The 27,383-nt window shown below is 39.3% G+C and overlaps 1 protein-coding gene across 2 annotated transcripts in view; it reads right to left on the bottom strand.

The window, feature by feature from the left end:
* Positions 1-27,107, bottom strand: part of LOC101863312 (ubiquinone biosynthesis protein COQ9, mitochondrial) — a 36,599-nt gene extending 9,492 nt beyond the window's left edge. The window contains exons 1-3 of one of the 2 annotated variants that reach the window (XM_005089757.3): positions 26,742-27,107; positions 1,470-1,578; positions 421-569 (exon numbers count right to left, since the gene is read on the bottom strand). In XM_005089757.3, coding sequence (XP_005089814.1) covers positions 421-569; positions 1,470-1,578; positions 26,742-26,811 — 328 coding nt within the window. In that variant the 5' untranslated portion in view covers positions 26,812-27,107. Of the gene's footprint in view, positions 1-420; positions 570-1,469; positions 1,579-11,587; positions 14,035-26,741 lie in introns of those variants that run through there. The other variant, XM_035969808.1, reaches the window with a different exon arrangement.
* Positions 27,108-27,383: the final 276 nt, after the last annotated feature.

The following is a 27,383-nucleotide window of genomic DNA, read 5'->3' as shown; positions in this document are numbered from 1 at the left end:
AGATGTTTGATAGGAAAGAAGAAAGAGGGTTCTTTTTTTACATCACTTTTTATAAGTAACATTAATTAACATGTGAATGTGACCAGTGGAAACTGAATTTAAGAAAAAAAATAAATTATGTAAACCATAATGTTGTTCTCAAACAAGAAAAAAAAAATTTTAATCAGAGGACTAATTTAATCAGAGAACTTGGCAGTGTCTGTCTAAGCGCTGAGAAAGAAAATGAATGGCGAGAACAAAGATTCACCAAAACACTTTTCATAAATAAACAAACCACTACTTCAACTACTTGCTACAAATTTCAAGGCTCTTATGTTTATGTAAATACAAATTTATAGAAAAAGAATATGAAAGAATAGCCCAAATAAAAATATCAGTACATATCGGATTATATCTTTAAAAAGAAGTTCTGAGCCTCACCAGCTTCCAAAGCCTTTTTCGTCCATCCCAATTCACATACAAAGGGCATGGAAGCTTTCAGGATCCTCTGTTTCACTGAGTGTTCATATTCCTGTTCCTGTGATTCCTCCTGAGATGACTGGCTGTCTAAAGAAAAGTTACTCCTCTCTCTGAAAAAATATAAAATATTATTATTACACTGGAGTAGCAAATTAGTTTGTTTGCTTCAGTATAGACAAGCACATCGACATAATACTGGCCAATTAGTGCTGGGAAAACGTAAGACAGACAGAAACAACAGAGGGATAGTAAAGAAGTAGCCTAGAACCTACCAGTGGCGCCCTCTGACCACCAGCTAACAATAAGTGTAATCATATCTATTGGGTACACACAATATAATGCATATCCTTTCCTCTCGCACAATAAAAAATATGGTTACTCGGATGTTTATCCAATAAAAAAGTTAGACAAACAAAAACTTGATGGCTTGTTGCAAGACTCTAGCAAAAGCCCAAATACATGATATTTGTCAGGAGATTAGTCTTTTAATGTAAGTGTTTTTACACCCCCATCGACACAATTGAGATCATTAAGAAGATGGTCTTCCGACCCCGCCAGTCAGGGCCAACCCAGGCTGAGAGGGAAACAACATCCCAAAAGAGAGACCCAAAAAACTTGATAGAAATTCTCCCACTCAGGAATCACACTCCTGATCTCCCGCGTGTGACAGCAAGGTGTCTAACTATTACACCACAGACTCAATAAACACTAATGTAGAGTAACCCCCACCAAGCCAACAACAACGTAAGTAAGTAAGTTTATTCAGTGTTTAATAAGGCCATTGGCCTACATCACATCATATAAAACACCCATTTGTTAAATAGTTTCCATAATGAAAGAGTACAGGTTGTGCACACATATCTCTTATCATGGGTCAAACATTGCATTTCTGTCACTAGGCCGAGTCAGGCTGGGAGGAATTAACAATTTCCTTAGATGGACAAAGTATGGACAATAGGAAAAAAAGTGAAACTCATCTTCAATTTCATGAGAGTGCAACAACAACTTACTGCTCTTCAAAGCTCCTTCCAGTATCTCCACCACTCTGATGGTTCTTCTGCCTCAGGCTGCTGGAGCAACACACACCACGAAGCAACAGTCCCCTTGTGCTGGGCACGCCTGACAATGAAAAAAACCCAATAAAAAAAGATATTCAAAACATACTTTATTTTTTTCTTATTATCATTAATAATTATTATATTAGTAATAATAATAATAATGATAATAATAAATAGCATTTGTATAGCACAAATTCTCACTCAACAGCAAGCTCTATGCGCTTTGCAATCTATATTATTACCCCAAAAGACCTGACAGCACTCTCAAACAATCTCAACTTCCTGGAAAGCATACAGTGCAGGCTGCCATTTTATAGGTACTAAAACACTAACGTACTGACAAGATCTTTCAAGCTAGAAACTAGTTTAGATCAAGAAGAAAAAGGACTGTTAAGATGAGATGGGTGGAAGAGTGCCTAAGCTGAGTAGTGGAAAGACAATGAAACAAGAAGTACAGTCTACCCTGCCTTTGTAGACACCTAGGTCTCTGTCTTCATGGTAGTTACCTGTACAAATGTTTCTTTTGTTTTTGTAAGAGTCTTGCGGCACTTGCAACACAATAAGGTCATATAAGTGTCGAAGATTAAAGGTGTTAAAAGAGAGTAGCAAACACAAAAAAGGAGGAGGGGAGATCAGGACCATAGATGTTTGATAGGAAAGAAGCAGCAAACCACACCAGAGCCCCCACCAAACATCCACTTACAAATGTTCACTTTTCCGGGATACCGTTGAGGGTTTAAAAAAGTTTTAGTAGAGGTTTTACGGCGCTCGCAACTGCACAAGGTCATATGAGCGCTAGAAGATTAGAGGTGTTACAAGTGGGTAACAAACATAAAAAAGAAGGGAGATAAGGATGATAGATGTTTCATAGGAAAGAAGTAGCAAACCACACCAGAGTACCCGCCAACCACCCACTACCCTTGTGTTTTTCACATGTAATGTCACTGAATTCACCAATACAATCAACAACATTTTTTATCTTGACACCACCATATTTTTTTAGTCGATCATCTTTGCAACTAGTCAGCCTCAAAACATGTTCACAGTAGTCACTACAAAAGCTGTCCACCTATCAATTAATCCTCCAATTAAGTTTTAAAAATCTTTTAATTGTGGTGTTTTTACTTACGCTTCCATCGACAACTTTAAACCCAATCCGTACGCCCTAGGGTAATTTTGTGCCCAACGGGGCAGTATTCTTCACATTTTAGAATACTTCTAGTACGAAGATTTCTTTGAAACTTTCAGTATTTCTCAAAAAATCATTTTGACAGACTGCTAAGCAAAGCATACGGATCGGATTACCGAGTAAATTCCTCTTTGGAAAGTGGTGACACAGAGTCCCCCACGTTGTATGGATACGATAGTTAAAGAAGACGTACAGATAGTGTTAAATCATTCCAGAGGTGGGCTTCCAACACTGCCTGTGAGGCCAACACGACCTGAGAGGGATACAACATCCCACCAGAAAAACACAGACACTCCAAAAAAACCTCTCTCTACTCAGGAATTGACAGTGGAGCACCTAACCACTACACCAGATGCCAGTACTGATAACTTTACGAAAGAATGTTTCATAAGTAAACAAAACCCACACAGCTGTCCACACAATACTCAACTACCCCCACTAACTACTAATACGTATAACTAAGGCTACTAATAAAGTGCTGCATCTGAACGTCATTACCTACCACCCTTAAATCATTAACATCTACCTCTTGGGATCCAAAACTCTCAAATTTTAGATTACAATAAATTACATACATAGCGGTGTTCAAATTTCAAAATGATGCTGCATTCAGTATATTATTATTATCACAATAAAATGGCCCATCGTAGACCTTTGAACTGGATCTTCCGATCAAAATCTGTTTTCAACAAAGACTGTTTATGTGTTCATGCAAGAAGTGGCAATTACATCTATCTGCTGTGCGAGTCTGAGGCAGATCTGATCCAGTCACTGGGAACTATAACACTCTCCGACATACAATACATAAGAGCCACAAGAGATTCTGTGACTTCAAAGTTGGATCCTCAAGAGTAAGAGACGAATTTCATTGAACTATACATGTAGGCCTACATGTGTACCATGGTGATATTTTGGGACAATTGACGATTATCCTTCTTAACTTAACCTTTAATTTACTAAAACATCATGTATGATGTCATGTGCATGAAAGAATTCAAGTTTGATTTTTAGTTTTAGTAAGAGTTAGTGGCACTTGCAACACAATAACGTCAGTTTAGTTTTAGTAAGTGTTTTATGGCACTTGCAACACAATAAGGTCATATAAGTGCCGAAGATTAGAGATGTTACAAGAGAGTAACAAACACGAAAAAGAAGGAGGGGAGATAAAGACGATAGATGTTTGATAGGAAAGAAGAAGCAAACCACACCAGAGCACCCGCCAACCACTCACCAATAACGTCATATAACGGCCGAGATTAGAGGATTTACATACAAGAGAGTAACAAACACAAAAAAAGGAGGAGAGGTCAGGACGATAGATGTTTGATAGGAAAGGAGCAGACCACACCAGAGCAACCACCAACCACCCACCCATGTTTGATTGATGAGAGGAAGTTAGAAACAGGACAAATACACATACTCGCACAATACACATGTATAAGTATTGACAAACGCATTAAATGTCTGAAATGTAAAAAAAGAAATTTTTTCTAAATTTAAATGAAGCTCAAAGTATCTAAAACACACATCCCACACAAAAATGACAAAAATAAGACTTATATGCAGCTTGTGTCAATCATTTTATTCTTCTACTTCTAAACAAAAGACAGTTCTTTCACAAACACCCTAGAATGTATGGACTAACGGACTTATACAAGGCACAAAAATAAGTGAGCACTGATTTATAAACAAAAACTACAATGTTTTTGTAAAAGTGGCTTTTTTAGGTAATGTAATAGATCTAGTTACATTGTACATTATTTTCTAAAATGAAAATTGCTTCTCCATTTAATTTGGAGTGCACGCCCCTTGTACTGCATCTTTGAAACAAAAGAACCTATATATCGTCGCCATCGTAATAATATCGCAAAACAACAAATTTGTTTGGGTTTTTTTCAGCGAAACGTATTCTACAAAGCATGTTTCATATGCTGGTTTAAAATTTATATTCAAATAAACAAAAGTGGACTTTTTTAAGAGTATGAAAATTTTATAACTCTATGTCTTCCTTTAAATAAATCAGTTTTTTCTTCTCATGAAAAATTTACTCGATGCCACTTATTTACTTATTCAATCTATCACGACAGCGAAGATATGTATTTGCGTTCAGAGGAAAAAACTCCAGCAACATGAAACTACACAAAAAAGCTACTTTCTTTTCCCTAGTGGAGTTTTCTTTCTCACTATGTGAGGTGGGCACTAAACCACCATCAAATTATATCTAACATAGAACCCCTTGACAGTGACATTGACTGTGACAGTCATGTGACAGACAATGACTCTGATCTTCTTCTTCTCACTCATCTTTACGTAATGGACACCCCAGTCTCTAATGCGAAGGCTGCTGATCACCGCAGGCACCCCAGGCCCCCATAAAGTTTTGGGTCTCTCTGCCTAGAGTTGGGCCAATATTTCCAAGAATGACTCTGATAACAAAGACTTTTTCTCTGATGGAGAATGAAAGTGAATCTTTTGGGCAATAAATAATAAATGAATTGAATGGTGTCACGAGTGTAAAGTTTGGTGTATATGTTCTATGTGAATTTGAAGCCCAAAAAATGGGGCGGGGGTCTGGTAGGAAGGGTTACCCGAGAAGGATGAAGATGGAGACATTGAGATTTCATTTCTGTGGAAAAGCAGGCACAAGTTGGTTTGGGCAAACATCAAAGATCTTTTGAACGTAGCAAATGCTTCCCATTACAATAATTACATGTACAAGTGCGAGTCCATGTGGAGCCAAACTAGAAAACACAGGTTTCAGCATGTTCTACCCAAAAATAAATGCTTGGTGCGATTTTTCTTCCTTCAAACGTTCAAACTTGATGGCTGAATCCTCCCATTTCCACTATTGTGACTAACTTTGGCTTAAAATTTTCAATTTTTTCATGAGAAGTATTTCATGACCAAAGATCTAATTAATATGAAAATGTTGTACTATTTATGAACTATGATAAATCAAAAAGATACAAAAACTAAATGTTCTCAGGCGAAAAATTTCAGGTTGTTTCTCAGTTGGGGGGGGGGGGGGGGGGGGGGGGGGGGTTAACATAAAAAAGTGCAACAAAAATTTAAATCCTTGACGAGCAAAAAGTGTTTACGAAAATTAGATGAAATGTCTACACATTTTTTAAAAAGAAGAGTTAATAATATAGACAAAGAAACAATGAAATGCTATGCATATATATACTAAAGAAAACCCCTCCAAAAAAGAAGCTTCATCACTTAGTACACATATTTTGTCACTAAATTCATCCATACAATTAAGAATATTTGATTTCTACATCAACCCCTAAAGGAAAAATGACAGAAAAAACAACAAACATCTAAACTAAACAATAAAAGAAATCAAATTGTCATGTTTCCTGCTCACAAACCCCCCCCCTTATTTTAATGTAACACATCTGCAGATTTTACTTGAAATGAAGTACACACACTATCCACACGATAAGAGCCACCAAAAAGTATAGAAGTAAAAACTTTAGGGGAAATCAAAGTACCTGAATTATTTGCACTGCCACAGAAGTAGAAAACATAAGTTTTTCATTCACAACAGACCGGTACACAACACCACACTACTGATACAAACCAAACAATAAATGTGAACTACTAAAACACACTACTGCCCTTCAAAACTGAGAATCTGAGAAGAACTCTTGTTTTGAGAGATACCAGTTTGACATACCTTCATCAAGGCCATATCTAAAAGACTACTTATTCAAAAGCTCTTGACAATCAACATTCATGTTGCTAAGAGACGAACAATGACTTTTTTTTTTTTTTTTCTGTTTTTGTAAGAGTTTTACAGCACTTGTAACACAATACGGTCATATAAGAGCAGAAGATTAGACATTTACAAGGGAGTAAGAAAGAAAAAAGGAGAAAAGATAAGGATGACAGATTTTAGATATAAAGAAGAAGGAGCAGACCACATCAGAGCACCCGTCAATCACCGACTTAGTATGAGTTTTCCAAAACGTTCAACTACAAAAATCACATACGTTTTGAAGACTAGAGGTGTTACTAGAGACAGTAACATACAAAAAAAAAAAGAAGGTAATATTAGAAGGATGATAGCTGCTTGACAGAGAAAAAAGTGTTTGATGGGAAAGAAAGAGCACACCACACCAAGGCAGCCGTCAGCCACCAAAGTAACAGAATGATTTTAAACCACAAATACACATTTCACCATTTCAACATCAAGCTTCTGATTCCCAGACAAAATACTACCCAAAGACTTTGACTTAGTAGCACACTGACACAAGAACTGTCATTTAGGGCTGGGAAAAGAAAGACAGACAAAGAGATAGACAGTAAAGAAGTGGGACCTGTGAAAGGCACCCAAGCAGAGAGGGACTAAAGGACAATGCAGATGCATAGTTTTTTAGTTGTTGCAAATGTTCACTCCCCATTTATATAATTAAACAGATTTAGGAAGCAGGCTGCTTCGATTCTGCAAGTCAGGGACAACTAAATAATACCCAGAGGGGTACCATTTCAAACTTCAGGCATTTGGCTGCAAGTCAGGAAACCACACTGACAGAGAATGTAAAGGAAAGAGAATACAAATTCAGCGCCCATGAATATTCAGTCCAATTAACTCAAGTAAACTGCATTGTTCGTGCCAGACAGAAGAAACTAATTATGCAGTACAGGACATGTTCATGAAACCTACAGAAAGACAAGCACATCATCAACAAGCTGTGCTACTGTTTAAAGTTTAAACCCAGAATGAAAAACTTTTTAGAAGAGAGAAAAAAAACAAGTGTAATTATTTTAAAAATTGTACCATCGTTATGCATCTTTTCTAGCTTACATTCATCATTCAGATTTTGAACAGCAGTCTTTTTAAAATCAAAATTTTGAGCGTATTACATAATATCTGAACAGTTGGGTAACGGAGTAGTACATTTTCCCCACAAGAGAATCCAACTCTGTGTTATGGGCAAAGAGTCATTACGCACAAGAAGCCCAGTACCCTATATATGACACTTTCCCAATTTTACCAAAAACGTAGTGAAATGGTATAGATCGAACTCCCCTCTCTCTCCCTTCTGACACAGTGGCGTCATACGCAGTCAGCGACAACAGCATGCAGGAATTCCATACTCACTCGGGGGTCCTTGAAAAGTGCTGAACCTCGAGCGAGTATTGAGTTCCTGCGTTCAACTCCCCTATCAACACTGTTAGGTCATTTAAGTGGCAGGACCTCCCAGTTTTCCAAAGGACGGAGCCAAATAGGAAATTTGTGTAAAGCGCCTTTCCCAAGGACATAACATCGGACAGACCTGTTGCTCAAACCCCTGAACTTGCAATCTCACAATTGGGACCGAAAGTCTGGCCACTACGCCACCCAATTTTAAATTCCATGCGGGCCAGTGAATCAAGCTCATAGGCCATTGGCCAGCACATCAGACCATTCGTTTGGTATCCATGCTCACAACATTTAAATCTACCAGGCGTTTTCAATTCCAGCATCGAAGGGTATTACATTACAAACATGAAGAAGACTAACAATTTTTAATTAAAGAATTATGTAGGCTACAACTAAAGCAAAAAGCAGGAAACTATAAAATTTAGAACATAACATCCAAAATAAGCTATTCCCTTTCTCACAGTTCAAGCAATTACCAAAGAGCCTGTTTACTCACTCACATTTCATAAGCTAAATGCTCTCGTGCCATACAAAAGATAAACTAAACAGGAGTTATAAAAAGAACATAAAAGCAAAAAAAAAAGAAGTATTTTATTCCAAAAACAGAACTTGACCTCGCTCAGAATCCCCCCTAAAAAATAACCCAGGAGAACATTTTAATAAACTTCGATTAGAGAGCAATTCGCCCTTAAAATTTTTTTTTTTAAATCTTACGGTTGAAAATATATCAGACTGCCAAGGTAACAATCAACATGGAATTGTTTTGGATGCAATGCACACATGTATTCCAAGTACACGCTTCCCTCATTGGGTTTGTAATAACTTATTACTTATCATTTACTAATTTATTACCAATCATTTAGCCTACTTAGAGGTGGAAACAGATCCCAAAAATATGTTTATAAAAAAAGGTATTCAGACAGATGTTACTGTTATTTCAACAACATTATGTTCAATCTGCATGTGTAGCAAAATGCAAAACTTCTACGAAACAGGTCTGGCAATTATCATATAAAAGAAGATGAGGAAGAGAGAAGAAGAAAATAAACCCAACTTCCAAGTCAGGCGCAATAAAAGTATGGCACAATTATCACACATCATACGCAACTTAGGGAAAAAAACATCCATCAACACAATATACAGGGTGTCCAGCAATATTTCCTGAAAAAATTTACTACCAGGAAAAAAACCTGCATGTCACAAATGTTGCGTTACCAGTCTATCGCTGGCGAATTTCTGGGTGGTAACGAAAGCGAAAGTAGATCTTGATTTTCTCAATCAAGCCTCGGTGTCACATACACGTTCGCCAGCTGCCATAGCCGTCTGTTCGTGTGAAAGTGAAACATACTCTCGGATGGGGAAAAGCTGAACAAATATAATACAGTACTACATGTACACAGCTATCGCGAGACTTTTGGTTCCAGAAGAAAAATCCTGCTGTAGGCGAGTTCCTGCTATAGGAATGCAAAGGGGAATTACCGAAAATTTTCAAAGTATCCACATGATTTCCGTCCCTTCCATATCAAATATAATTTGCGCTTCGGATTAGTCTTCCTGTTTTTGTCAAATTCATCGATTATCTCGGCCTTTAATTAGAGTGAGAAGCATTTCCCTAGTCTTTGTTGGAAGCCATCTTTTCCTCGGTTTGTCACTTGCACCATCTATTGTACTGGTAGGCCTACAGTAGAACTTGTGAAGTGGAAGCATGCGTATGCCTGAGCATCAATGATCGCAGTTCAATGAATCAGGAATCACACACGACATGCTCTCCTTTTCTTTTACTTTTTGACCTAGCCTCAGCCTACGGCTATGGCCTATACGCACTTATACTCTAGGTTATGGCACCTCATTTTAAATTTTGGAGTGGCTCACATAATGCGTCTCTCCACACCATCTCTCTCTGCCTCCTGCCCCACCTAACTCATCACTGGACAGGCCAATCATAACGCCGCACCGCTGACTGCCCGTTGGAATCCCGCCAACAGCCCCCCAACCCCCTTCCCCGCAGCCAGATCACTCAATCTCTGCTGCTGTATCCAAATCCAAGTTCAGGCCTTTCCTTATCCCGTTAAACCTGAGCACAGGTAATTGAGTTTGAATAGAAAAAAAGGGGGATTCCAGTAAGGTCACGCTGTAGGGATGGTCTGGCTGCAGTGGGTGCCGCTATAGCCATGATCTACTGCATATATCTATATCCCTTTTGGAGCGGTTCACGTAACGCGTCTCTCTGAACCATCTCTCTCTGCCACCTGCCCCACCTTACTCATCACTGAACTAGCCAATTACAACGCAGCACTGCTGACTGCCCGCTGGGAGCCCGCCAACAGCCCCATCCCCCAGCTAGAGCTCGCTCGATCTCTCCCGCTGTATCCGAGTTCGGGACTTTCCTTGCCCCGCAGTATCCAAGCATAAGTAATTGAGTTTACATAAGGAAAAAAAGTGGATTCCGGTAAGGTCCCGCTATGGTCATGTTCTACTGTATCACAATCACGACCAGCAGAAATGAACTTACTGACATTATCTGACTTGGTCTTCATATATTCCAGTTCCGCGATACAGATACTATTTTGACAAAAGATGGGACTTGGTAATCTCCGAGTATCGCGGCCATGACTCCATTCACTGAAAAGTCTTGCCGGCTTCATCACTCTGCACACAGGTTAATTTACGACTGTTTATCAAACTACCTTCACAGCACATTTACTACCATTTACGACCTTAAGTTGCCTTAACAACCAGGGCGCCAATTTTAAGATTTTTTACAACTTTACGACCTTGCTGGACACCCTGAGTATATCATTTACAGAAGTAACCATTTTTTAAAAATACATTAGACAAAAAAAAAACAATTAAAAAAATTGACCTAGCACAATTCAAACTCTTCGCACAACTGTCAAGAGCGAAAAATGAAAACTGTAATTCAGTCTACCTGAGTTTGAACTTGTGTTCATCAAAAGCGTAACACAATGACAGCGTAGTAGCATTGAGAAATGGCAAAATGTTCAACAACAAAAAATGCAAAAGACAATGTCCAGCAGTCAGTCTCAGTCATGAAATTCACAACACTTTTACATCAAATGGACCAGTAGATCTACCCAGAAACAACCAGAAACAAGAACTACAATGCCAGACTTCGCGTTCCATCCTTTTAAAAGTCTAAAGGAGGTATAGTAAGCAAAATAAAATAAACCCTTTGATAGTATTTTCCTGGAACTGGCTACTTTGGAATGATATGGACAACTTCTCATATAGAGCATTGCTATCTTTATTTATAAATATATATATATATAATATATATATAAAATAATCTTGAAACATTTTTGTTTATTTCCATCATCTACATTATTTCCAATATTCAGAAGAATTTCCCAGATAAACATGGAAGCTTATATTCACACATAAAAAAGCCTTTTCCCAAACAATGAATCCTTTTTTGTTTGTTTTTTAATCACAAAGACTCTGTTTGCCAAAAAGCACAGGGTAGTAACTTAAGACCATTTGAAATAAAAAATTTTAACGGAACATTTAAATGGAAAATGAAAACAAGTTGAGAAGGTTTATTTGAGGGGGGGGGGGGGGGGGGGGGGGGGGGAGTGAGAGAGGTAAAAAAGACAACAAAACAATTGGAGTCAAAGTCACTGAAAGTCATTCACTTTAACTTTTAACAAACATATTTCACTTCAATATGACATAATTGACATAATATTCAGTAAAAAAAACCATCCAATATTTTTTTTTTAAATTATCAAGACCTACAAAATAATAGACCTGGTTGTTTAAAAACTTTGAAGGTCTTCTTCCACAAAAGCCTCTAGACTTGATGGCCATTAAGTAGCCCAAATAAAAATGGATGGTTAACCTCCTTCCAAACAACATTATTCATTATGTGAAGTGAAAACTTCTTAAAACTTTTTATGTCCTTTTTCTCATAAACAAGTAATACTTCAGCGAAGCAAAAACTAATTCCTTTGACCCAATTGCAGCATAAAACAAGTGCAGGAATGCTCTTTCAAAAAATTCAAAGAGAAAATTACTTACTTTATCTTTCACTAATTAAACTAGGAATGAAAAAAGATTCAACTAGCAGAAATACTGATTTTTTTTCCGCCTGTCCATCATTTACTTTGGTCCATAAGTTCAGAAACCCTCGCTAGCAAACCTAACATGATGTCGTGAGTGTTCAAAGCTTTGCCAATCAACTGCAGCTTCTCCTTCTTTTCCATGGCTGGCACGTTCATCCCCCCAACAGACACCGACACTTCCGGGCCCTCCTTCGCTCCCTCAGGCTTCGCTCGCCCCTGGCTGACATTATCCTGCTCCAGCTTGTAATGGGCTCGACTGAGATCAAGACCACGACGCAGGGGCTCTATAAACTGCTTCTCAATAACTGACATGTAGTCCCAGAATTTAGTCAGATTGGCAGACGCTGGATCGGCAAGCACCAGGAAACGCAGAAGGTTCAGGCCAGAAATGATCTGATCCGAATTCTCTAGCATATCCGAAGTCTCGCTCTCCGGTAGAGAAAGAGCCAGGAGCAGCAGTTTCCGGAGGCGTTTTCCCTCATAGAATTGCTGCATCTCCCTAGCCGAATCACCCACAGCATCTATAGGTTCATCTATCGAAGACGACTCTCTTTGCTTGAGAAATCTAAGATGCTCGGCAATATCATTTTTCATGAGAGTGATGAGGAAACCTTTGATCCCTGAGTGAGAGCAGGAGGACAAAATGCTCACATAGATCTTGTAACGGCCAGCGGCATCAAACTTGCTGATGAGCAGAGGGAAGAGTTTGGTGGCCAGCACTCTGTGGTCTTTCACGGGACATTTAATCATGACAATGATAAGGTCATTTATGACAGAGAGGTAACCAGGGTTGTCTAAAGAATCACTTACGATGGAACTTTTGGAAATCAACTTGACAAGTGAGTCAGTCAGTAGAAGGCCTTTCATATTGACAGGATACGTGGTATTCTCCAACAGCAAGGTTAGGTAGCTCAAGTGAAACTCTAACAGATGCTGGTGGCTGAAAACAGCTGGAAACTTGTCAATGCCGAGATGTTCAGAATGAATAAGATAAGCAATGCACGCTTGAGCGGTATGGGTAACTGAAAGCTTAAAATCCCAGTTCTCTACAATATCCTTTGTGCTTTTTGAGGTGTTGTTCTCTAAACTCTTGGCCCTTCGCTCATTTTCTTCATTATCATGTTCTTCCTCAACAAAAGAATCTGTATCTTTCGATAACAGATCTTTCAAACCATCTCTGCAGCTATTTTCAAAAGAATCAAGCCCTACATTCCGAAGAAAGCGATAGAAATCAGTCTCTAAATGCGCAAAGAGAGACATAGCCTGCTCGACACAAAGTCTGCTGTCCGACTTGACACGACTTGATTCTTGATCATGGGTCAACACAAGATAGTACAACGGATGATCAAAGACATGGGCGAGGTGCCTCTTTAAAACTGCAGCTTGCTGCATGAGAGGCTCTGAGCTTCTGTCACGCGTCAGGTCAATCCCTTTCACAAACGGTTCTAAAAAGTCTAAATATGCTTGAAGAATATCCACGAGTCGAACCACAGTTTTGTCCATGTGGAAAACCTTGACCTCATCCCCTTCCAGCTGCACATTCTCAGGGGGAGGCAGGCGTGTCAGGTGCGCTGAAACTGTCTCCAAAGCAATGTCCAGCGAATGGAAAAGTTTGCTCGGAATTTTCAATAGCGACATCTGAATAAGGGGAAGAAAACTTTTAAACGCAATATCATCGATAAAAGAGTCCATCTGCTCCAAAATTGCCAAAAGAGTTTCTTTGGGATTCCCAACTTTGACTAAATAGACCAAACAGCGGTTGCAGACGTCAAAGAAGGCCGGATTGTTTTCACTATTCACGGCATGAACACAATTTCCAATCTTGAGAATCAGCTCCCAGAAAACACTCTGATCTTTAAATTTGTGCTCGAGAATATAAGTCTTCAACCCATGAGCATCTTTAGCCTGTAAACATTCTACTACCTGGGCTAGCAGTTCCTCGGGGTCCGAGATCCTTTCCAGGAGAGGAAGCTCGACAGCGCCACTGTCTGGAGCCCACATTTTGATGACAAATACCTGAGATTCCTAAAGTTATGGTGCCTTCACATAAGACCAGACTTCTGCTCTGTAAATCAGGCAGGTGCCACTAAAAATCTGGAAATGAAAACAAAAGGAAAGATTACATATGATTGCTGCTCGTTCAAATTGCTGAGAAATGTATATTCAAAGGGTTATTATTATGCACTATAGGCCATCCATTTTAAAAAAGTTACCTGGTTTTTCAGAACTTTTGATTCCCTCTGAAGGAAAAGTTAAGGTGCGTACAGCATCATCATCCACTTTCTAACACTAACAGTCCATTGAACCAAAAGCTGTGTCATTTTCTTGCTTATGATGCTGTGACCATTTGATTTTCATTCACAACAAAATGTATTGGGGTTTTGTGGGGTTTTTTTTAACTTATCCTTATTTCAAGCCTAACTCATGAAAATGGATGCTGTAATTTAGCTAAAATTTTAAAAAAATCGACAAATACAGAGAGAAAACTTTGCTATTTGTGGTGGAATGCCAACCATTTCTTTGTAACTTATTAAAAAAATCAATTCACATCCATTGTCAAACTTTTAACCAAATGGTCTTTTGTATCGAAAGTTATTCCCCAAAAGACAATTTATTACTAATATCAAAGACCTGCAATACAGAAAGGCTGGCAATGAGAAGAGCATCCATTTCACAAAGTTAGCTATGCTAAAATAGACTTGCAAAATGGAGTATCCAATGCCATATACCCCAACGACACCAAGCTAAACACACTGAATTTAATTTAAAAGCCTACAGCGTCAGAAGTAAAGAAATGGAAAGAACCCACTTCCTTAAAGAATCTGGAAGAATCTCTAAATGTTAAACAAGATTAAAAAAACATTTGCCAAAAGTCAAGGACAGCAAATTTGTTTCTTCAAAAACTGTGCAAGCAATCATGAATAATCAATCCTTACACACTGCATACAAAATACAGAAATTGCACCAGAAGCATCTAAAATGCCATTTAAAATGTACAAATGCATTCCATGAATAGCTACACAACATTATTGTTTATACATATTTTTTAAAAAACATATGGTTGGAAGCAATAAAAGACGCACTTCAGTCACAAAATGAATAAAGAACAAAGGTACAAGAAAGAAGCGCCTCCATGTGGAGCGCTCTGACCGCCCCACCCATAACATAATACAAGTTTATCAATATTGAAAATATTTCACAGTCACAGGTTGTATACTAGCCAAACTTTTCTTAAAAATTAAGTTGCATAATATGGTACACTGAACATAAAAGATTTGGGGGAAAAAAATTACAGAGCTTTACACTTCACTTCTCACTCTTAAATCTCGCTAATGTGCACCCAAGTCATATGAATGGCCAAGAAGAAGTGCAGTCTTCTTAATGGATGGCAACAAGATTCAATTGATTCACATAGAAAAAGGAACAACATTTTTAAAAAGCATCATCTTTATTCAGATATCTTTAAGTTGAGGGACAGGACACCTAATTGGCTATTGCATTTCTAAAGTAATACACAATGCCTTTATAAAAGGAGCCCCGAAGGCTCCAGTAGATAACACTCTCGTGTAAAAAACCAACAAAAATACAAACAAAATGATGAACCTTTGAATGACATTTACACGTTTTATTTGAATGTACTCGGATAAAAAGAACCAAAATGGAAAGAGAAAATATAGTCAGTATTTGTGTTGTGCACAAAGTGGAAACAACGACTGTTTTCTAGTTTTAGAAAATGAAAATCACAAATATTTCCAAAAAAGAGAAAACTTAGAAAAAAATTATCTACCAGTATATCTAAAAAACAAACAAGGTCGTAACCTCAAACAACAAATTTCAGCACATCTGAATGTCATCTGCCAGATAGAGCTCAGGTGCAGAATTAGACTGGAAAACTTGTAAGTCCTGAAAAATAGGAAGCAAGATCAGATACATGTAGGGCTATTGATGCAAATTTCAAAGGGGAATTCTAGGGCTGACCCTCTCCTTTCAAACCGCGCTTTAAAAAATAAAAAATAAAAAAATTTGAGCAGGACTTCTGCAGTAAGCCTACACTATGGCTAATCCCATTTGCATCTGATCTGGGCCTGACAGAAAAATTAGCTTGGCTTCCTTCCATTGTGAGGCGAGCTTCGCATTTGAGACTTGCAAAATATTTGGCACTGCATACTATACATACACCTAGCTCACGTGACAGTAACCCAAGCTAGACGAGGTAACAAATTGAAGCATTCAGTGATTCATAGTTTGTACAAGAAATAAACACAATGTAAAAGACAAAAATAATTTTTGAAACTGAAGTTCGACTGCGAAACAGACCTTGCGATAGGAAAGCGACTGATTTAGGAATAATGGCCCATGGGGTACCATTCCAGCATGTTGCTTGTGTATCATTTCACATGATATATAGATGTCCTTTAAAATAATTACAAGAGATAATCACAGAATGCCAATCTGTTCTCATCCAGATTTATTTGCCAATGCCGAATGACCAACTTCTGAATGGAAGGCTGGAAAGTGGTTCGATACTGAAACCCCATCATTCATTAAGTATAAAGTGGACCTTCAAAACATATCATGCAAGAAAGAGGGGAACTCAAAATCCCTGAAATTTGGCAACAGGAAATAGAGGCAAGTGGTTAACATTGTACTTTTGGCCATCTTGATGAAAATAAAGCAGGGTGGCTAAACATGGTTTCACAACAACATATTGATCTATATAAAATAAAAACTTACCTAACTTCAAATGGACCTCAGAACAGTCAAAAACTAACAAACAGTCGTACTCAAAATAGCGAAAAAAAATTGTAGAGACTGCTTCCCTTGCCAAAAATAATTAAACCGGACACGGCACTGGAGCTTGTAACGGGAAACAGGGTAAATCACACTATAAATTAAAACAAAAATACCATCTTCTGGTGAAGCGAAAGCCGACATTGCAGACAGCGTGAAACTTCGCAATCAATCAAGCTTTCCCGAATTCAGCATAATGAGACTACTTAAAAAACTCAAAATATAAGCGGGTTCAGAAAGGCAAATCCACATGCGACTAAACGTAGAACGACGCAAACTATTTTTAGATAAGGCAGCCATCTCGTGTGACGTCAGACCGGGATACCCATCCGATCATGGGACTACATGATCTAAACATAACCAACCGTATGGCACCACAAGATCGTGCATACCTACATTGGCACGGTGCAATGTTTTTCCAGGAGACGTACCAGTTATGTGATGAGATGCAGTGCTCTGATGATGCTGCTGATTATCTCTTCTGCGCATTGTTTATCAGGCCTGGGAGGGGGGATCTCCGGGTGTATTTACAGCAATTTTAGCGCGCTTTATTGTCGTTGCGTTTACTTACCGTGTTTTAATTTCAAGCATCAGTGTTTTTACTGAGCATTAAAGATCTAAGTGATCTTCTATCACCAGAGCATGGCTGGCGTGCTGCAGTTAGCCGCAAGTGTGAAATTTTACCGTGATAACCACATCGATACGGATAACAGGTCAAGCCACTGACCCAACATGTCGTTCCATGCGGTGTCTCCAAAGATCATGTAGTGTGTAGTGTAGTAGAGAATCTTTGGTAACTCCACAGCCTTATAAAAATAGTTTGTGGGTATCCCAAGAAATGACGACATCACAACTAAAATTAGCAGCCAATCAGGAAGATGCGTCATTCTACCTTTAGTCGCATGTGGCATATCCCCTTCATTGCAAACATTCCTGCAATTAAATCTGGATCTAGATATCTAGATCTAGATCTAAGGCTTAGGTCTAATTGATTTTGTAACTGAGCTGAGGTTTTCTTGAAAATTATCAATTTGAAACAGGTTTTTTTTTTAGTCATTTATCTAGATCTAGATTCTAGGATCTATCTTCAGCAGAAGTGGCTATCCTCAACCCGGGTGAGAATAAAAAAACAATCGACCTCTCACCCCGGGTAAGACTTGCCAGCGTTGGCTACTTTCACACAGTGCGAAACAAGACCTGTTTTTCCTAATTTCAGAATGCTGTCTATCGGTGTGGATGATCAGATAGACAAAATCAAAGAAAAAAATGACGTTATAGCAGATTATTATAGCACAAAAGTAGGAAGGACTTCCGTAACGAGCGACCACTCCAACCTACGCAATAAAGAAGGGACTTTTGAGTGGGATATGTAAAAGATAGGATTTAGTATTTGGCTGGGCAATAAAGCAAGTAAAGAAAGTAAAACTGTTTTCGTGTTTCCTCGTAGTGTTCTCTTGCCTTCCACTGTAACTCTACCAGGAATGTATATTATTATTAGTTACATGTTAACATCTGAAAACATACATAATTTGACAAGATTAGAAAAATATGTATTTCGACGTGACCGTGATTTGAACCTGTGAGTGAGAGAAGAAAACATGATTAGTAATCCAAAACCGTACCACTATGCCACTAGGCTGTTCACACAAGGGGGATAAAAAAATTCTTAAGAACCTACTCGAGTTAAGTGGGAGTGTATCACCTTTCAAAATTACCAAAACGCAATTATTTTTTCCCTCGAAGGATTTTGTCGATGTTCTTTCGCAAAATTACGAAAGATGATGCAATCTGCAACAAAAAAACCACACACACACACACAAAAAAAGGAAATTTCTGAGTCGGGTTAACCTCATTTGCATAAAATGGCGGACTTTCGTTTTCTGAGTTGCCCCTGTGGACAAGATCGGATTTCTCCGTACCGGTCTACCTTTATTTCGTGTTTTCCGTGCGGCGGTAAGGCATTAAGAAAAAAATTAAACCAATAAACGAAATCATTTCGCACGTGTTTTAAGCGGAAGAAAAGAAAAAAGAACCTAGAAGACGCATTCCGTTGCAACCAATCGCAACCTCGGTGCATTGTTACCCCATCCATGTTTAATAAGAGTGAAAACAGTACATAACAAATAGTGAGCATAAGAATATGTCACATTTTGATTGTTGAAAACAATGGAGAAAGGACAAGAAAGCACGTAAAAAGGGAGATAGGACAAGAAAGCACTGAGGTTGCGATTGGTCGCCACAATGCGTTTTCTAAGCATCTTTTTTCTTTCTTTGTTTTTCGTAAGAGAGACAGAATTATCTTTATAAGCGTTTAGATTTTTTGGGAGTGTTTTGTGTTCTATAATTCTCCAGAGTCACCATCTATCGCTATTACCAGAGCTGGTAGTAACGGAGTACAAGTACTCCGGTACTTGTACTTACGTTACAATTTTCGGTACTTTTACTGTACTCCGGTACATTTTTAAAACCAGTACTTTTACTGTACTCCGATACTTTCTATAAAAGTACTTTTGAGTACTTTTTAAGTACATTTTGAGTACTTTGGTAGCTTAATGAAAGGGTAAGTGCAGGCATTTCTGATCATAATTTACGGAACAAAAACCCGATCAACCGCCAAGAGTTAAAAGTTGAGATCAAAGAACGGCCCGTCGCCTCAAAGATCAGCCACTATCGTGAATGTGATCACAAGCGTTGTAAAACTCCTTGAAACGGTACAGTGTTTGCCCCAGACGTGATCACACCAAGGTGTGAACTGACCGATGCGTTTCTTTTCCCCAAACATCGCACTCGCATCTGACCTCACCACCTAAACGTACATCACTCCCTGGGTGGGTATGGCCTACAAGTTCGCTCCAGGCGGGATCACATCAAACTGTGAACTCTTCCCTGACCATGGAAAGCAGTTTTTCCCGAATTTGCGAGACAACCTGAATTTTAATTAGTGTGGTCACATCGTAATGGTGCGTAACGACAAAGGAGGTTGGGGGGGGGGGGGGGGACTCAATCAGAGATGGAAAGCTAAAATTGTTGGACAGGTAAAGGAGAGGGGCAACTGGATAAACATAGATAAAGATCTCAAGACTCACGATAGGCTAATGAGTGTGTATATATAATATTATTTATGGCATGCCTCATGCCACTATGATTGGTCATCAAGGTCGACCACTCTTTGCTTGCCATATGTCATAAATCCACCCAGGGGTCACGTCAGTTCATGGGTCACTGTAGATTCTTCCTTGGCTTCGTTGGCTAAGATCCTAGGCTTTCTCAGTCTGAGAAAGCCTAGCTAAGATCCCATATTTTCCTTGCTTCCGAGCACTGGGATATTAGGCGGAGACTACTGCAGTAGAGAATCTTTGGTTACACTACACTTACTAGACTCTAGGAAACTATTGTATTTTGGTTTGCCGTTGGCGCCGTGGACTACACAGTGTGACCAAAATCTGTCAGACCACTATAATCAATTGAAACTGAAACTGTGTTCTCAATGTGTATCTAACAATTTTTAGGCTGCCTAAATTTCTTTTAAACTCTTTTGGGTGGTTTTTGCTTAAGGCTACATTAATTCCTTGAGGATTTGTTAATGAAGAATTCAATGCACTTTTCCATTTCTATGCGGGTCATTTTCATCAATTTTATGTTTTCTTAAGAGCAACTTTCTATCTACATTTTTCAATTTGGATACTCTTTCTGTAGAACTTTCCGACCTCTTGGACAGACTTACATTTGATCACATTGTCTTGCTCAAACATTTTCTATTCATAATATCACTTACCTACTAGTTGCGTCTGTTCGTTTGGGTTGTTTTTTGTTCAATTTCACCGACCATTTCCACCGTTCAGTGCGTACATTGTATATTCAAATGCTTTGTATACTGTTTATGTTTTTAGTAATAAATAGCCTAATTTGTCAAATATACTGGATAAGTTATAAAATATGATGTTTTGCATAAGCGCTGAAGTGTTTTAGCATATTAGCAGAAAGTACTCAAAATGTACTCATAAGTACTTTTTAAAAAAGTACTTGTACTCAAGTACATTTTTATAGGAAAGTATTTTTACTGTACTTAAGTACATTTTTTAGATTGTACTTAAATTTGTACTTAAGTACTTTTTTAAAAGTACTTTAACAGCTCTGGCTATTACCCTATTTCTAGTTCTTTGAGTAGTTTTGTATTCTTGTTCTTCGAGTTAAAGAGGAGTGTTGTTACTTTGGAGTGCTTTCTAAGAAGTTATTTTTTTAGTGTATGCGCGCGTGAGTTCTTCGTGTATACATGCAGTTTTTGTGATAATACATGAGCATGAATCAGGAAGAAAGTGGTCCGTCAGGAGCGAAGAAAGTATGCAAGGATTTTTATGAATTTATAAATTTTTCGCAACTGTGTCGCTACACCGCTAGCTTCGAGAAGTGTATCCAGTTTGGACAGAAGTGGGGATGGTTCAGGAAGTCTTGCCTTTGTCCCAGCTGTGGTGACATTTTGGACAAGGTACACTTTTCGAAGAGGGGCAACGCGACGCAGGCGCGATTTAGGTGCACAAGCGCGCCTGCCGAAAGTATATATCGATAACCAAGAATACTTGGTTTGAAGGCGCCAAGGTTTCTTTTAGAAAAAGCCTTTTTCTAGCGTACTGCTTCGTAAACCGCAGTAGTTACAACACTGCCATCCGCGAAACGTCAGGACCAGACTTTGACGACAGCGAAACCAGTACGGAAACGGTGGCCAATCTGTATAGTTATTGTAAAGAGGTCATCGTTGAAAGTCTCTACTGCGGTGACGAAGTGCGGCAGATTGGTGGGGTCAACAACAGCGTCGAGGTCGACGAAGCCAAGTTTGGAAAGCGAAAATATAATCGCGGGAGGGTGGTCGACAGCCAGTGGGTGTTCGGCGGCATTTGTCGCGAGACAAAGGAGTGCTTCCTTGTCCCTGTACAAGACTGCACACAGGATACCCTCGTCAGTCTAATCAAATCAAGAAGCATGTCGCTCCAGGTACCATAATCTACAGCGATAGTTTCAAGAGCTACGAGTGCCTGGAGCGAGAGGGTTTCCGACAACTGACCCGTCAACCACACGTAGAATTTTGTCGACCTGCACACCAACACTATCGAATCTACGTGGTGGGCAGTGAAGACGAGTTTGCGTTCATCCCACACCCAGAAGCAGCACTTTGCTGCCCACCTGGCGTAATAATAATTGGCACTAGAAGAACGCCGACACCAGATGCAAGTTTGTACGTTTCCTGAAGGAGATCTCCAAGGTTTACCCAGGACTGGACGCCTGAGAAGGTAGGTGATTTATATCTAATGCTACCCCCTACCCCTATCCAATACTCCTAACCCTACCCTTACTCCTAACCCTACCCTTACTCCTACCCATACCCTTAACCCTTAAATGTCTCTTCTACCCTGTTTCATAGTGGCCGCTCGTTCCAGCTGTAATATATGTTATTTATTGGAGGACTAATTGAGATGAGAATTTGGCTAGAAACCGAAGAAAACCTGGCAAACCAGCGCTAACGAAGAGCGGAAGTTGATAAATATGCGGGGTTAACAATGGCTGCGCCATGAGTAAATTCTACTAGTCCCCGAATCAGATCTTCAAATCGTTGAACAGAGCCTAAAACTGCGCAAACAATCATAATTTTGTCATGTCCAGGTAGTGTAACAGGGGCTTTCGGTCTCCCATAAGAAATGTGGTGACCAACAAGTACAATCTTGAATTAATATTGGTCGCTCGTTACGGAAGTCCTTGTCAAAAGTAAGCTAATTTGGTTGTCTACAAAGATGCTACGGCTATTTCACTTTTCGAATCGAGCCGAACTACACGGGTCGCCATTTTGTTTTGCCCGGAAGTTTTCGCAAGATCTATTCCTTCTCTCACTCTCTCTCTTTCTCGCACTCTCTTTCTGAATACAGTCTATCAGTGTGGACAATCAAATAGACAAAAACGATAAAAAATGACGTTAAAACACAAAAGTAAATTAATCTGGTCATCTGCAAAGATGCTACGCTATATTTAGCTTTTCGGATCGAGCCGAACTATGCGGGTCGCCATTTTGTTTTGCCCGAAAGTTCTCACGCTACTCCTCTCTCTCTCTCACTGCCCACAGACAAAATTGCATGCTTTCATTCATTACTTTCAACACAAGAGCGCTGGAATGTTTGTTCACTGTGAACGCTACACTGGTTCGCCTTTCACGGTGAAGGCACACCGGGTGAAAATAGAGGTGGCCATCTTCAGCTAGCAATGCCAATCGGGCTTTCCCGCGAGGCGAAAATTTGGTCCCCGTTTGCGGGCGATTTTGTGGACCCGGCCGAAGCGTAGGTGACTAACTTTGTCAACCTCGGTCTGGTATATTTCCGAACCAATCCGAATGAAACTCGACAACCAATCAGAAAATAGGGCAAACTAATGCTATGTGGACGTTGAAGTTCGTGCACATAAATTAACCTATACTTTTGGTGTCGGGAACACTTTCGTATCGTGTACACCGAAAACTATAAGGAGTTTGAATTTCAACGCCGAGGTGGTAATAGATCTATCTATCCTCTATAGTGTGCTCAAATTTGAACGTTCTGTGTCAAGTAGTTGTTTAGACCCGATCATTTATGCACGACTACCCCCCCTATCCAAAGCGGCTTCGCACGGAGACCAGCCATTTTCCCCTCACTCTCGCGGCAAATGTATGTGACCTACAAATCCCCGCATGACTATTCCGCGCCCGTTCATTGGTCACTTGAAATAGGGCAATGGCGGGCGCGCGCATTCGGTTGTTTTTCTCTCTATTCCCCTGTAACATCGCAATGGGGGTATTCCGGGGCGAGGTTATCTCGTCTTGGGGTGTTCGCGTCTCAACGGGGAAAAATAATTTTTAATTGTACGGCATGCTAGATTGAATTAACTTATTTTTTACGGTTGGCATGGTCTAAAGTCATCATAAAAAGATTTGCAATTATTTAGTCACGCTGCCGACATATATTCTTAAAGATCCCATGTTGTGATACGATGCTATAAATAAAATGGACTCATCCCGACACCCCTTTTTCGCAAAATCGTAATATGTACACCACAATTTTAATTATAACAAAATAACTACGAAATTGGTAGTACATTTGACTGCAGAAATGATTTCTACACTCAAAAACACATCGGGTAGCCAAGTTTCTCTCGAACTCTGATTAGTTACCGAGATATCGTCGATTTTCTTACAGAATCTGCTACTGCGTGGTCCACTTTTTTGGAGTATTTTCCTATATGTGGGTCATCCATATTTTGCCGACCTTTACAACCCCATAACTTTTTTATTTATGAACCGATTCTTAAAATTCAAGAAGCATAATTCTTGGAGTTGAAAATTCTTTCTTAGGTACCAAAAAAAAAAGGGCAAAAAGTGAAAATTTAAATTTTCATTGGCATTGCTACTTCAGCAGCCAAAAAGACCAAGTTTTGCTCCTGAAAGTACTACAGGCGGGTGTCATTGTAAAAATGTAGGATACTTGTAGCCAGTCATTTCGTCACACAGTCATCTTGTCACACCCCAATAATGTGCAAGGAAATGACTTCACTTATAAGACTTTTACAGGCCTGTCTCTCCAAAATTAATGCTAGTAGAGTGTTGGAGGATCAGCCAAAAGTTGTTTTTTTTTAAGTTATATAAATTATTAATAATGTAAATTAAATCTTCGTCCAAACTGTTCCCCAGTTGAACATAATGTTTAAATAAGGCAAAAACAAAGTCCGGCAAAGAGTTAATTAAGGCTTTATGTTTAAAAGTAAGGAACTAGCTTTTTAGCAAAATCGCAGTACATTGGCCTACCGTACACTTTTATAAATTTATTTTTAAAAGAACTAATAACATGGTCTTGCCAATCACACCTTTCATCAATAAAGCCTAAAGACTTTGTTGATCTAACTAGAATAATTTCAATATTGTCAATACACACACACTGAACGTACATTTTATGAACGGTGTAGCTGATCAGGTAGGCAAGACGACTTGCACAGCCCCCCCCCTCCACACACAGCCCCAACCCTCCCCCAAAATTCGTGATTTACGGTTGCCATGACAACGAGCATTTGATATTTGCAAGTGACCGTCCCCATTCAACCACGTGGGTTTGGGGTGTGACGAGATGACTGTGATGTCTTGACTACACCAGCGTGATGAAATGACCGTGTGACGAAATGACTGATATTCACTATAATTTTACTAGATTCTAGATCTAGATCTAAATTAGATATAGATATAATAGAATAGATAGATTAGATCTAGATCTAGAATCTAGATCTAGATCTAGATCTCTACCTTCAAAATTTTAAATTACAACCACTAGGTCTGACCATGTCCATGCCATTGCATCAGATCGAGTTTTTGCAGCATCATAATTTGAATCACAATGAAACCTGTTTGTTAGTCAATTTTGTGGACTCTGAAGACTAGACTAGATCTAGACTTCTATATACCTAGATCAAGATCTAGAGTCTAGATCTAGATTCTAGATAATCTAGATCTAGATTTAGATCTAGATTCAAGTCATTTGTACTTTCTATGTGGAGTTAGAGCTCGACTGAGCAAGAAGAGTCTGGACTAACGGTTAACCATTTCGAAGTGACTATTCGGACTCGAGTCCAAATATGAAAAAATGTTATTCGGACTCTGATTCTTGTCCAGTATGACATCACTTCCGACTTCCTGTGACTCGTGACTCTGGCTTCCTATCCTGCCTCACTCGTGACTCACCTCAGGCTGGGTAGACGAGATCACTTCGGGCAAAATGGCCTTTTGTGCAGGAGCCGAGTTTTTATCTTATGATGAATTTGAGGCTGGCCTGAAAAGTTATAGCGCTTCCAATAAATGTTTATTTGTCAATAGGTCATCAGAAGCAATTAAAGATGGCTCGTTAGCGTGTGTCGGGGTCGGATGGGCGGCCTGCACACGTGTGGCTGTGTGCATGTCGGGGAGGGGGGGGGAGGGGGGTGGTGGGGGGTGGTGGGGGCACTATCGGTCTGGGCGTTGAATGTCGCATACGCGTCAGTCTTTTTTCTCCCGGCAATAATTATTATTACAATAATAAGCTAGTCTTGACGTAGATCTACGTAATGAATTGTGCGCTGGTCTATGGAATCAAAAGTTGCCGTAATGTTCAGCTCTACACAGCAACACAACTTTTTCTTGGTAAACAATCGAGATGACACCGGCTTGTGTATTTGAACGAATCGGTCTTTTTTTTTAAACAGCTCATAATATGCAGGTGCCAGGTGGTCTGCTAATCTTCAATTTTACCTTTTTCTACAACAAAGAAAGAGGGAAAAATGGGGGGGAAGGGGTGGGGCGTATCAATGAGGCGGCGGGCATCGGATCAGCAGAAAAGGTGTGGGGAAAACTAAAAAATGGCGGAAAATTGGAAGCACTGACATAGATCTAGAACGAAGACACTTCCTTCCTTTTTTTCGGACCCGAGTCCTGGATTCAGAATAACATTTTTTTCATATTCGGATATATGAAAGAATGTTATTCGGACTCGAGTCCGAATAAAGACGGCCTAACCATTTATTTAGATCTCTCTAGATCTAGATCACCAGATCTAGATTCTAGATCTAGATTCTAGATCTACATTAGATTTTAGATCTCTATAGTATAGTCTCTATAGATCTAGATTCTAGATCTAGACTAGATTTCTATATCTAGATCTAGATCTAGAGCTAGAATCCAGACATTCACGAGGAAAGAGAACTAAAGGAAGGACTTCCGTAACGAGCAACGACCCCATCAAACAATAAAGAAGAGGCCTAGACCTAACCCTAACCCTAACTTAGTCTAACCCTACCCCTGCCCTAGATCTACCCTTACCCCTTCCCCTACCCCAAGCCCTCATCAATCCCGAACTAAAAGAATGTGCTGCAGCCACTGTACAGAAACTGTAACTGTAACGTAAAGTGTTACATTACTGTTACTACTGTTGATTTGCTGAAATCAAATTCAGATTATAACTTATATTTATAAGACTTACCTGCTTTTGAAACCAGTTGCGAGATCATCAGTTTACGAAGCTGACCAAAAGCAACTGTGCTTGCCATCATAGGCCTAGAGAGTCTAGCCTAAGACTTAGAATCAAGAGTGAGGAGTGCAGGCCGAGCCTTGGGCTTGGGGGTCTTCTCAACTGATGACAAAGAAATCACAGAGGCAGCTAGAATCTAGATTCTATGTAGCAGATCGTTTGGAAGGTACAGAACAATGATGGCTTGTCGGTCACGAACTAGATCTAGATCTAGATCTATCACAAGTTCCAAATCTGATAGGCCTGGCCTACCGCTAGATCTTACTCAATAGAATCAACTCAGGCAAGAGAGAGGCAGCGAGATCACTGAATACTGAATAATAAAATGAAAAATAGATCTAAAATATGGAATGCACGCACGACAAGGAAAGGAAACAAAACAAAGTTAGATCAATAGAAGATTATGTTGCCAGCTTGATTTCAAGTTGAAAGCAAAATGGAAAGGTCGACTTTTAAGAAAAAAGAAATAGATCTAGATCTAGATCTATTAAAAAGTAGGCCCGTTATATTACATATAGTTGTTTGTTTTTATCCCATAGCATGCAAAACCGGTAAAATTGACAGCGGTTGGTGCACTTTCTGAACTTCGTCCTA

This window comes from Aplysia californica, unplaced genomic scaffold (assembly GCF_000002075.1).
Source record: "Aplysia californica isolate F4 #8 unplaced genomic scaffold, AplCal3.0 scaffold00009, whole genome shotgun sequence".
Lineage (NCBI taxonomy): Eukaryota > Metazoa > Mollusca > Gastropoda > Aplysiida > Aplysiidae > Aplysia > Aplysia californica.
This window is presented reverse-complemented; position numbering and strand designations above follow the sequence as displayed.